Source organism: Apis dorsata, unplaced genomic scaffold (assembly GCF_000469605.1).
Source record: "Apis dorsata unplaced genomic scaffold, Apis dorsata 1.3 scaffold_741, whole genome shotgun sequence".
Taxonomy (NCBI): Eukaryota; Metazoa; Arthropoda; class Insecta; order Hymenoptera; family Apidae; genus Apis; species Apis dorsata.
Window position 1 is genome coordinate 354,501 of NW_006263902.1, and position 14,097 is coordinate 368,597.

The 14,097-nt window shown below is 21.0% G+C and overlaps 1 protein-coding gene across 1 annotated transcript in view; it reads right to left on the minus strand.

Annotated features, from left to right (window-relative positions):
• Positions 1-1,329: 1,329 nt before the first annotated feature.
• The window catches only part of LOC102680094 (metabotropic glutamate receptor 3-like), a 36,003-nt gene continuing 23,235 nt past the window's right edge, over positions 1,330-14,097 (minus strand). Inside the window, exons 4-7 of the mRNA XM_031513816.1 lie at positions 11,440-11,763; positions 9,289-9,565; positions 5,796-5,995; positions 1,330-1,814 (exon numbers count right to left, since the gene is read on the minus strand). Of these exons, the coding sequence (XP_031369676.1) occupies positions 1,396-1,814; positions 5,796-5,995; positions 9,289-9,565; positions 11,440-11,763 (1,220 nt within the window). The 3' untranslated portion in view covers positions 1,330-1,395. The remainder of the gene's footprint in view (positions 1,815-5,795; positions 5,996-9,288; positions 9,566-11,439; positions 11,764-14,097) is intronic.

Here is a 14,097-nt window from a genome sequence, read left to right on the forward strand (position 1 = left end):
TAAGATGTTTTTCGTTATTAAATAAATGCAAGTGTGCACATGAGATTTACACCTTTAATGTGATTTTATTTTTTCTCTTTATTACACATGTATTTTTATTACACATTGTATTTTATCAATAGAAATAGGTAAAAGAAAATTGGGAAAAGAAAAAAAAAGATGTAGTTACAATTAAAATTGTTTCAGCTTTGGATTAGATTGATAAGAAAAATAATTGATTTTTTAGTTATAAATTATTAAATTTATATTAATTTATAACGAACAGAATATTTTAAATTATTAAAATTTATATGAATATCTTGGTTTAATATTATGATTTGATAAAAATGACAAAATGACAATATTTTAATTATCATTTTCAAAAAAAAATATAAAATTTGTTTTTATTATTTCTTCCATATTTAAAGTTTTCAGGAACAAATAAGTTTTAAAATTCTTTATTATTAATTAAACGTGACAGGTGTTTCATTTAAATGAAAACAATTGAATACATATCTCAGAAAAATTCTAATTATAAGAAAAATGTTTTTATAAAAATTGTTTGTATATATTATATGATTAATTTTTATGTAGAATTTAACATGTAAAAAATGTACAGAATATTTCATTTTAATTTTTGAATGCAATTATTTTTTAAATTAAAGGTAATTTTAAAAAACTGTTTGAAAATTAGAATTATTTTAAAAAAAATATTTTATAATAATCACAAATGTATAAATTTTTTCCAATGGTAATTCTTTAAATGAATTATTAAAAAATTTGATGATTGCCAAGTACAATGGTAAATTTTTTAATAATTTTTTTTTTAATTAAAAAACATAACCATTATTCATTAATAATTTAATATCTATTGTCATTTTCTTAATTATTATCAATCTATACTTTTTTGTAAAAAAATAAATTGCATTAATTAGTGAAAAAAAATTATATGATTCCATTTAAAAAAATATATGCACATTCATATATGATCTTTATATATCTATTTAAAAAAATTAATGTTTATACTAATATTTAATTAATATTTATACTTATATGTTTTTACTTATATATTTAAATATATTCATAAAACTTTTTTTTTTATAATTTCAGTTTCATTTCTATAGTTTTTATTTAAATAAAGCATTCTGTATCTCTATTACAAAATTCTATTAATATAATATTAAATATGATTAATTATAATTAATATTATTATAATTTTATACTTTTTTTTTTTTTATTCTTTTAATCTCAAATTATTTATTGAGATCTTCAGATAGTAACTTATGATATTTGGATTTTTTATAAAGTTCCAATCTTGATAATAATACAAAATTACAAGAAACGCATTTTTTTATTTAAAATTATCATTTTTTCAGAAACAATATTATTTTATATACTTATCTAAAATCTAGCCTATTACAGAGAAATTTTATTAAATCGGAAATGATCGGCAAAAGATAACGATTTCGATCGATCACGGTCGATAATGAAGAGCGAGGCAGATGGCAGTTCTGGCGTGATTGGCGTACAAGGCGTTGTTGGATAAGACGAACATGCATGTCTGGCCATTACTAATTCCTTTGTGTTTTTTTCAGGCTTGGTCAACACTACGTAGACTTTTGGTAGAAATAAGCAAATCAATTGCACCAATCCATTCAGTGACAGTGAAAGAGCCAATGTGATTACTTTAACGACATTCTTAGTTGATGTCAGGTACAAAGGCACAAATGCCAACCATAATATGATTGTTGCATAATTTGCGAACGCAATACATCGAGTCTCATTGAAGCCTTCCGGACATTTTCTTGTCTTGATTGCATAGAATGTGGACGCAACTGAAACAATAGAGAAAAAAAAAAAAAAAAAAATGAAATAAACAGTAAAGTAAATTATACATGATAAAGTATATAAGTATATAATATTAAAATAAACGAATCAAAGTAATGAACAAAATGTTATTCATATAATAAAATGTATCGATTGCAACTACATTCAATTATTAAATGTTAGAAATTACGAAATTATTTAATATTATTTTTTCAATGATTTTGTAAATGTTTCAACAATAGATTAAATTGTTTTATTTTAATCTAGTAGATTTGATATATCTAAATACAATTGTTTTATATTAATAACAACAGTAATTTTATATCAAATTGGAATAAAAAAATATTAATTATTTATAACTTGCTTTTAATTTTATTCATTATTTTTCATTTTTATTCATAATTTTTATTGATAATAAATATTACTATAATCCTATATTATAATGAATAAATTAATATTCTTTTTTTTATTAAAATATTTTAAAATTGAAAATATAATATTCATTGCATCGATCATATGCATTTTTTTATTAATTCAAATTATCGCGTTTGAAGTCTACACATAATGAATTCTTATCAATATAAAAATATAAAAAAATAGTTAAATGGATTGAAATTTAATTACATTTGTGAATTATTAATTCAAAATTCTCGAAATTCAGAATGCTAATTTTTTTTTCTGTTTCTTTTCTTTTTTTATGTAATAAAAAAAATTTTTATTTTTGAAAATTTTCAAATTCAGATTTATAACTAACTAATAATAAGTAATCATCTTCTTAGCTTGCAAAAAAGTTCTATGTAAAAAAGTTTTTATTTTTATATTTTGTAATTTTTTGCATAGAAACTATTAGAATATCAATTTTAGAATATCAACTATTAGAAAATCAATTTATTATTTAAATAAAAATTAATTCAGATTTTCATAAATTGTAAAGAATTATATAAATTATTCTTTATTCAGTTTAAAGTTTCGAATTATAAAAATATTATGAACAACTATTATGAGCAAAAAGTTTTAAAATTAAAACTTCTTAAACTTTGAAAACTTTTAAAATTTCACATGAATAAAAATTATTTCTAAAATGAGTCATTTTACTTTGTCTCTTCGTCTAATACTTATATTACATATAGCTCAAAAAATAAGTTTTAAATGATATTTTTTTGCATAACAATTTTTGTTTTTTTTTTTGTATTTAAAATAATAATAACCGAATAATCAAAAATTGGACATAAATATAATAACACCCTATATACGACAAAAACTTTTATGTATTATATCCTGATATTAATAACAGTTACTGTAAGGTAAATATGGGACAATATGAGGTAAAATGAGAAAATGTTGTTTACAAACAATTTAAATAATACAGTACTTTCGTGATCGTATCAGTGGGTATAAGTATAAGAAAGAGCATTAGTTATCGAATATCTGTGTAGAGAACATAAGTCTTACGAATTACGATATTATTATAATTTTGTATTTTCAAAAGAAGAATATAAATAGAAATTTAAAAAACTAAAAGTTTGCGTTAATGTCAGTTTTTTTTTTATATATTTTGTTTCATCAAAAGAGGTGAGTTAGCCTTCTTTCATACTGGATTTGTGCATTTTACACAATTTTTTCACACGATAATTTATATGCGATATATAATAAAGAATATAATATTTATATTTGATGAAATAATAAATATTCAATGAAAAAGTATCGATATTTTAAATTATTAATATAATTTCGTGAAAAAAAAAGTTGTATAACAAAGCAAATAGTTTCAAAATTCATTTCAATTTTTATTAAAAAGTTTATTGTTTTTATAAATGTTTTTATATCATTAATAATAATAGAAAAATAAATATACTTTTCTTTTTTTCTTTTGGAAAAATTTAATCGAAAAGATACTAAAAAATTTTTTCACAACTGAACTCAAACTGAATTGAATGATAAATCTTCCTCTTCAACAATTTTATTATTATTATAATAATAATAAATAATAATAAATTTGTTACACGATTTTTTTTTTTGATTTCAATTATTGAACTTTCAAAGTTATAAAAGTTTCAAAAAATAACAAAATTTAACAATAATTTTAACAAATTCTAATAAATGAAAATTGACATCTGAAAAATCATGAAAATCACTAACTCAAAAAAAAAAAATAAAATTAATTTTGATTATCTCTACGTATAATAGGATAATCCTTAATTGTACGTATTCACTCTTGATAATTGAACTTTGAATTATAATTTGAATATAACTCAAAATTTAATAAATAATAAAATTAATAAATTCTAATAAAATATAGCAAAATAATAATAATAAAATATAACCAATAAATTGACATTTGAAAAATCATGAAAATCATTGATTAAAAAAAAAAATTTTTTTTAATTTCGATTATCTTTAATACAACTTCTTGATTATACGATTTTCTTAAAAACAAAGATTTAAGCGGAGAAAAGAAAATAAAATCTTATTATTTCTTATTTTTTGTTTATTTTCACATATAAAATAATTTTCCGTCGATATTTGATAAATTTTCGAAAACAATTGATTTATTCGAAAACGAAGCTTTAAATTTAAAATTTTTATTTTTTTTCTTTTCTACTTATTATTTCACATAAAATCATTTAATCGCATGATTAGAGATCATCTTGTCATCTTATCAACGTAAATTTTGAATATATAAATATAAGATGTTTTTCATCTTATATTAAATTTTATTTTTCATGATCTCAATTTTTGGAATATGAAGACAAATATATATTTACTATAAAAATGTTTTAATAGAATATTTTAAAACAATATATGTATAATATATTTAATTTTGTTAATGTTATTCTTTTTGTCTCACATTGCCTTAAATGAATTTTTTATCGAATATAAATTCTTTTTGGAATTCCGATATTTCGTAGACATTGCAATTCATTTCATTAGAAATCGAAATATATATATATATTTTGTGTATTTATAAATTTTGTATAAATATACATTGTTAGCAATGTCGTTATATTAATAATGTATCTTTTAATTTATGATGAATTAATGGCAGATTTGGACAAATATTAATTATTAGTTGATAAATAAATTTCTTTATTTTGATTTTATGTAATTATATGGTTAAATAAAAAATAAATTAAAGAATTGATTATTTGAGAAAATATTTTTTTATATCTTTTTTATATATTTTTTTATATCTTAATTGAAAATTTATTCTTTATTTCTTAAATAATATTCAATATAAATATTAAACTAAATGATTTTATTAATAATATATAATAATATATAATAATAATTATACTAAGTGTTTTAATAATAAATATTAATAACAAATCTTAATAAAGAATTATTAAAAATTGATTATGTAAATAATAATTTTTTCTTGAATATTTTAAAGTTTATTTATTAGAATATCTGCAATAATATTTTTTTGTAATGTAAATTTATATATATATATAAATTTAAAATTATTAAAGATAAAGTTATTTTCATTGCAGTTAATGATTTTTACCGTTTTTTGTTATAAAACAAAATAAAAAATTGAAATTATCTTTAAAATTTCACAATTTCACAATTTTAAACGATTTTATCATCGTTTAATCCTTTCAAATATTATAAGACATCAAAAAAACTATTACTTAATACTTTGAAAGCTTGAATGATTATTAAATAAAATAAAATATTATCAAGTCCTTTGAGTTTTTTGTTTTTTATTACTAAAAAATTTTGTAATGAAAAATTCTTCAACAAATTTTAATTTTTTTTTTTAGTTTAGAATAATTTTAATTTAAAAGAAAACTAAATAATGTGTCAATTTCTGAAGAAGTTGAAACATTTTTTAAAATAAACTCCAATTTAAATTATTTTTCTTGGAATTCTTTTGTCATTTTGTCTTTTTTTTTTTTGAATTCTGAAATCCATTTCTGAATTTTTCGTTACTTTATCATATATTTTAAATAAAAATGCATTGAATGCTAAAGTATTATTGTACTTACCGGTCAACAAGAATGGATAGAATAAACCAATCACGTAAGAACCGTTCTCAGAACCTCGACAAATTCTGACATTCGCAGATCTTTTAGAATACGAGTGTTCGACAGTTGGTAATTCCTTCAGTAACCAACCCGCATCGAACACGATTTCGATCAGAATTAGGATCGATGCGATCATTAATTGAGATCGTGGGCTGGTAAAGCTGTGAATATATTATTATACGTTATTCAGAGTGTCTAAAAAATAATTTCTAAAAATATGGAAATATTCATTAACTCAGATTCTTAAGGTAATTTCAAGCAATATTTTTCTTTGTAAAAATTTTCTTTACAATTTTATTAACAAAAAACACTGACCAATCATAAAGCGCATAGCTTAGTCGAATCGGTAGTGTTGGCTACGAACCACTAATCGAACTCGAACAAGTTTAAGCAACATATGAAGAAAATATGTTGAATATAACAAATATTTTTTTATCAATAAAAAAATTATATCGAATTATATCATGAACATAATAAATAAATAAACTAATAAATAAATAAATTATAATATTCAATAATAAAATTTTCGTGCTCGATAAACATAACCAATATTATCGTTTTGATTGCTATGCAATCTGTAATTGACCAGTGTTTTTTATTAAAAAGTCAAAACTGTAACGAAAATTTCTGCAAAATGTTGCTTAAAATTATTTCAGGAATGTCTAATTAAGAAATGTTCTCATATTTTTAAGATAGCCTATATATTATTATTATTAAGGAACATTATTCAATTGATGAGATTGAATAATTAATTCTATTAATTATAAAGTAATTCTATTACTTTTTATATTTTCATTTTTTTATAATTATTTTTATTATTATATATACTAATCTATCAATTTTATATTATTTCTCTTATTTTTGATAATATTGTTACGAATAATTAGTAATAATATATGAATAATATATATATCTAATATGAAATTCATTTATTCTGCAAATTGAGATATTAGAAAAGAAGATTTGATTTTCGGAATTATTGACATAAGAAGAAGAAATTTTATAATATAATTAATAAATGACATTTTGTTGTTATATTTATAATTTTTATAATTTTATTTAATACTATATTAATTTAATTCGAAAATATATAGAAAATTAGTTATACGAAAGTATAAGTTAAAAAAACTTATTGAAAGTTTGACCTTAAAAGATAAACAAAGAAGAAAAATAAAGGAAAAAAAATATCATCTGTTTAAAATCAATTATTTTATTATATAATAATAAATTTTAACAAATAATAATTAATAATTGAAAAAAATTCATAATAAATGATAATGATATAATAATATTACAATTAATACTGAATAATAGATATTAGAATATCATCAAGTATGTTTTAAAACTAATTATTCAATTGAAAAACACAATATGTATTGTCTTCGAAATATTAACTGCATTCTTTTTCAAGAGTCAAATTATGAAAGTCGTGAAGAACATTTCTGCCATGTAATTTAATATAAATATAATTGTTTATAATTATGTTTATATATTATGTTTATGATTTTATCGAAATTTAAATGTTTATAATATAAAAATTTTATAATATTGGAATTATTATACAGAATATATTATTATATAGAATGTTTTATTTAAATCGATTTATTCTCATATATTTTGAAAATCGATGATAATAAGAAAAGGAAAGGATTAAAAAAAGAATATCATTTTGTGTATTTTTCTTTGTCTTTCATATAGTAAATTTTACAATATTGAATGTTAAAATACATTTCAAATTAATAATAGATTTTTTGCATAAATAACATATTAATAATTTAAAAAAAAAATGATTAGCTATATTGATTTATGAAATAATATATATTGAAAAATTATAATTATAATTTTATATAAAAAAAAAATTAATGTAAATATATTTTTCATGTTTCAATCTGAAAAAAATTTTTTATTCAAAATTTCTTAATCAAATAATATATTAAATTCAATTTTTATAAAAAGTTTCGAAAAATATTTTTCAATGTTATCAATGCTATCAATAATCTATTTAAATAAGACATTTTGTATAAATAAATATAAAAAAGAAATCATACACATTTAAAAGTAGTTCTTATGATTCATTAAAAATTTTAGGCGATCTGGCGATAATATTGGACTGCAATTTATAAATTGAGAAACACTGTCTTGTTATCTTACAATATAAAAGAAACAATATTTATTTGTTTATTTAAAAATTATTTCAATTACTTTTTTATTCCCTTTGATCGATAAAATTATTACAAATGTATTAGATAATTACATTCTTTAATTAAAAATTTAATTATTATTATTCATTTATATTTATTATTATTATTATAATTTTTTTCTAATTAATATTTTGTATCAAATTAATCATCTTGCAAAAACAAATTTGTATCAAAAATTTTATTTTAATGTGAAATAAATAGAGAAATAGAACGAGACATGTTATTTGAATTTTTAAATATTCATTAATATTCGTTCATTAATATATTTATAAAACCTATTCCATTTCTAGAAAATAGAATTTATAAGGCAACGATTAGAATAGATATTATCGTATTATTTATCATTATTTTATTATTATTCATTTATTTTTTTTGTATTACAATTTATTTTTATGTAATAATAGAAATAATTCATTTTGAACAGACAGTTTTTTCTTTTTTTAATTTTTTTAATTTTCTTTCGTCTTCTTTTTAATAATTTTTCAAGTTATACTAACTTTTAATATTTTTAATTTTTGGTAATTTATATATATACATTTATGATCTATATTTATCTATAAAATATACATATATTTTATTTTCGAATTATGTAGCATATTAATATATTCGTGATATTAGAGGCTAAAACAAGTTCAAAAATTATTACAAAAATATTAATTGAAGTTTATTTATCAAGTTATAAATTTGTATCAGATGAAAATAAGATAGTGAGAGTGAAATCATTCAATCATTCTATTATTCTATCATCTATCATTCTATCATTTTATCACTGCAATCTGAATTCTATTTCACTTCATCTAACTGATTTAAACTGATTATAAGTAATAAATAAATCTCAATCGGATGAAATTTTATTCTTTTAGACACAAAATTTTATAGATATTTTTTCAATTGTTTTTTTAAATTGATAGAATTTGAAAAGTAGATTCTAAAAACAATTTTAAAATTTATAGTTAAAAATTTTAAATATTTAAATACAATTCAATATTTTAGATCTAGATCTAGATCTTTTTTTATTTTTTATATAAAAAATTCATTTCATTTTTTTCATTTAATAAATAAAAATTTAATTAGTCATTTCAATCATAAATGAGAAAAAAAATGAATATCCGAAATATTTGAAAAATTTATGGAACCATACCAATGGAATATTAGTTCTATTCTATTTAAAAAATGATCGATATTTTTTATCAAAAATTTTATTGTCATCAATCGAACAATGTTGATAAATTTCGAAATCGAAATCTCTTTACCGTCGTGGACTTCGTCCAGGATCGTTGAATATTCTATGAATCCTGTTGATCTTAGTCGTGAGTGCAGCGTAGCAAACCGTGTAGCAAAATCCAATTCCAAAACGAACTATAGCGCAACTCTTGACACTAGGCTTAGTCACGACGGCGAACGTCATTGAGAAGCATCCAAACGCGCCGAGCAACAACAAGAAGGATAATTCTCTGCCAGACGCTTTGATCATTGGAGTCTCGCGGTAAATCCAAAACACCGAACAAACGAACATGGTCAGACCTATACCTGTAACGCAATTTTGAGATTCTCTGAATCATTGGCTGCTTCAGTAATAATATAACCTTAATTAAATATCAACATAACCTTAATTCGATTTTCAGCAGAATTATGCGTTTGTTGCCATTTTGAGGGAATTAAAGTAAAGAAAAAATAGTAGTAAAAATAGAAAAATAGTAGTAAAAGAAAAAATATAATGTTAAGTTAATAAATTAAAAATTAGCAATGTTATGATGAACGATAATAAAATTACGACTAATCTGCTTTGCGATTTTTCATATTTGGACTTTCTATATTTCTTGTCACGCTTGGATTAAGTTAGATTAAAACACAAAATCGCTCATTATTGTACTATTACTTAAGTTTGTGTTTTAATTAAAACATTTTATTTATAAGAGAAGATTGATAAGAAATCAATTATTTAAAAAATAAAGAAAGTTTTCTTCACAATATTTATTTTATACATATTATCAGACAAACTTTATGTATGTATTGTTTGTCTATGAGAAGATGACCAGAGGGATAATGAAAATATCTTTTCTAATCATACTATAATCTATTCATTGAATCGAGTCACCAGTTGTAAACATAATATTTATGTATTGTATTATGCATTAATATAAATGTACTTATATAGTAAAATTCTCATAGATTATGAGAGTATATTATCAATAGTTAATATTCTCTTAATAGAATAAATTTATGCCAAAACTTGAAAATCATCGTCATAACATCGTTTTTTTTTTCCAATCATATTTAATATAATTTATTTATTTTTTTCAAGCTTTCTTCAATATACTTTATTTATATAACTGTTTCGATCAATTATGAAAATACGTGTGATACAAAGTATTTTTTTACTTAGCATAGTAGTTAAATAACGCGATACGCTATCACTTTTACTATTAAAAGACTCGATTCTGTGAATTCCTGAGAAAAATATGTAATATCATATTATCACCATTACTACTATTTTGTTATTAGACATATAACCAAATTTTCACATCATGTCACGTGACATCATGTTATTCTCACTACCACTATTAGACAGAGGTACATCACGTAATCAGTTTCATTAAAACCAAGCATCGCATCTTATCTACCTAATGTATCGGCAATGGAGATAATATGACTATCCAATCTTCTTCTTGAACAGTTGTTTATAAATAGTCAAAGATTATGTATGGCCAATTTTTTTCCCTCTGAAAAACCACACGAATCTGGCTTTCCATCTCTTACATTTTTTCCTCAAGAAGTTGCAAGACTCTTATTTAGCCAATTCTTATATCATGAACAAATTATTACGTACAATCACTAAAACAAATAGTAAAATATAATTAGAAATGATTAAAGAAATATTATGTAATCTGTTAATATAATAAGACTCGTGTGACTGGAGTTTCAAGTTTTGCAACTGGTAATTCGTAACTTTTCTCCCTACTCTTTGAAACATGAAAAAAGAGTAGAAAGAAGATTAACTTATATAATTGTAAATGTATATTCACAATTATATAAAGTTTACGCAATTATGTGGTTCTTCTTCCCATTCCTACATTCCTCCTATCATGAAGAAAAATGGAAAAGGCTAGGAATAAATATTATTATGTTTATATTTATATTTATAGTTTATATATTTGCATTTATATGAAGTAAAACACGAGAGAAGAATATAAATAATCCATGAGAAAATTAGCATACTATAAAAGTAAAGCAACAATGGGAAAGAAATTGTCTTGTTTTAAAGATATGATATTATTCTTTTACATTATTCTATATTATTCTACATTTCGAACAAACAAAAAAAAGCACAATTGATTCAGTTAGCTAGACGTGGTGTATTAAATAAAAAGAAAAGATAGGTTAAATTCTCTGCCTGAGATTACCGGAAACGGCTATTATTATCGCAACAATCGCCCAGGGATTCGAATATTCAACGAATTCTTCGGGAATAGGATCGCATCCGGTTCCATTCTCGGTCGGTATCGTACCCAGTGCGCAGTCCTTGCACGTCTGTTCGTTCACTTTGTACTGATAGAGGCCGCAACTCTGGCATATCCAACAGCAAGGATCTTCCTCCTTTCGAATCATGATGTGATTCGAACTGCATGGATGGGAACATGAAGAAGTGGGGAACTCGGTCGCTTGTTCGCCACGAAATCGTAATTTGTCTCGATCCAGTTGTAATATCGGTTGTTCTTTTTCATTCACTGTGTGATGAACATAAGAAAATACATACTATCCCTAATAAAATATTTTATTTTAAAAAAATATATTTCAAAACGCGAAATTCATTAGGTATATTGTAATTTTTGAAATGTAAAATGATATGGTGTAAATATAAAAAACATAAAGTATAATATGATATAAAGCAAATACAAAAAAGAATAATTTAAATTTTCGTATATTGTGAACTAAAATACAGTGAAAAAGCAAAATGATAATTGAAGAAAATATGAAAATTGGTTGAAAAATAATGCTTATATCTCGAAAATGAGAAAAATACTTGCTTATATCTCGAAAACGAAAAGAGGTATTCAAGAAAATGAAAATAAAAATGAAAGTATAATTCGTTACAAAATTGTATTTTTGCTTATTTTTTAATATAGTGCTTATTTAAAAAAAATTTTTTGATAAAATTTTTTTTATTCTATTTCTAAAGTAAAAATTATAATACAATAGTTTGAAAACATGCAAAATGCAAAAATTGTAATAGTTGTTTCAAGTAATATTGCTTAATAAATTTAAACAAAAATAATATTGAAATAAATACTTTTAATATATTTAATGATATTAAAAATCGAATAAAATTTTCAATAACGTATATACTGATTTTCAATATTGATTTTCATACAAAAAACAATTATTTATCGTACAAAAAGAAACAATCAAAATGACTGTGACAATGATTGCACTCGCGATAGTTAGTGATGGATAAAAGCTCGACAGCTTGAGCTTGATAGAATGATCTTTCAATTGATCAGCTGGATATTCGTAGCAGGTAATATATTTTCTTACAACAATAAATAGATTGTATTATAATTGTAATATGCTTGTTTATACGAGATATAAGTCTCTCACAATATCATAATAAGATCGTATTTAATAATCAAAATGCAATGCGTGGTTATAAAATTATCTATTGATTCTATCCGGTGGTATGATTTGCTAGAGATGGACAAAATTTTAATAATTGAAATTGAAAATTGTTTTTTACAAGGCATCAAATAACAGATAATTGTATTGTCAAATGGCATGGTTATATGATGTTATAAATCATCAATTATACTAGCTATGAATAAATATTATTCAAACATTTTAATAAGTTATTTAAAATAACTTTATTTGAACATTTTAATTAATTACTTCTTCAACGACATCCAAAATATGTTTATTGTTAAATTTTTCTTTTTTTTTTTTCGTGAATGTTCTCAGAAATCCTTTTCAGCTCAATTGAAAGGATCATGATAAGGCATAACAATAGCCAATAAGATCGTGGAAAATTCTTCGATTAAGTTGGTCACACAAAGATATAATCAGAGTTCAGAAGCCGTTGAAAAAGTAACTAGTTAAAAATTTCGAATAAATTTAGTTTAAGTAATTACTTTATTAAAATAATTGAATAATTATTTCTAATTAATTTTATTAATTATTTATAGCTATTATAGTTAATATAATATATGTCATAAAATCTTGTTAAAAATTTAGAATAAAGTTATTTTAAGTTATTATTTAAATAACTTTATTTGAAATGTTTGAATAATATTTATTCATGACTGTTATAGTTGATTCATTCTTCACATAACTTTAACCTCGATTGCTTAACATTGTAATTAATGTTTGCAGTTATTCGATGTTTTGAATAATAAATTATTAAAATAACTTTAATATTAACTTTTTTAACTATTAAAATTTTTAACTATTAAAATCCATCTCTGAATACAGTGATAATCAAGGACTAATCGGCATAAATTTATCATAAATTTTCCTAAAAGTAGATATTGAATTAGCCATAGTTAGAATATGTTAATCTTGGACTTGGGATTATGTTACGCTTCAGCTAGAATATCTTAAGCATATACAATTGCAAGTCTAAATTCTTAAAAATAACAGTATTGTTCTGAGGTCACATCATCCTAGAGTCTCTGGTTAGACTTAATTGGAAACCGATAATGATAGAAAAAGGTTTTCTGTTATTATATGCGAGAAATTGTTTATTTCTCGAATAAACAAGTCATAAATTTTTTTTATTACTCGTTAATAATAAATTTACCAAAAAATAAATGAATTATAAATTTATTTTTTAAGTTTTCTTTATTAAATATCTAATATTTTACGATGTTTCATGTACAATTGCATTTATTATATATTATTAATATTAAGTATATGTTAAACTAAAACTTTGCTCTTTCATTGTTTTCTTTTTGATAAAAAGAAAATTTAAATTATGTTTTTTATATTTAATTGTTTTTTATTAAATTGATTTAATATTCGTGAGTTTGATATTTTACATTTCAAAAATTATAGTTATTTTTAAAAATTTT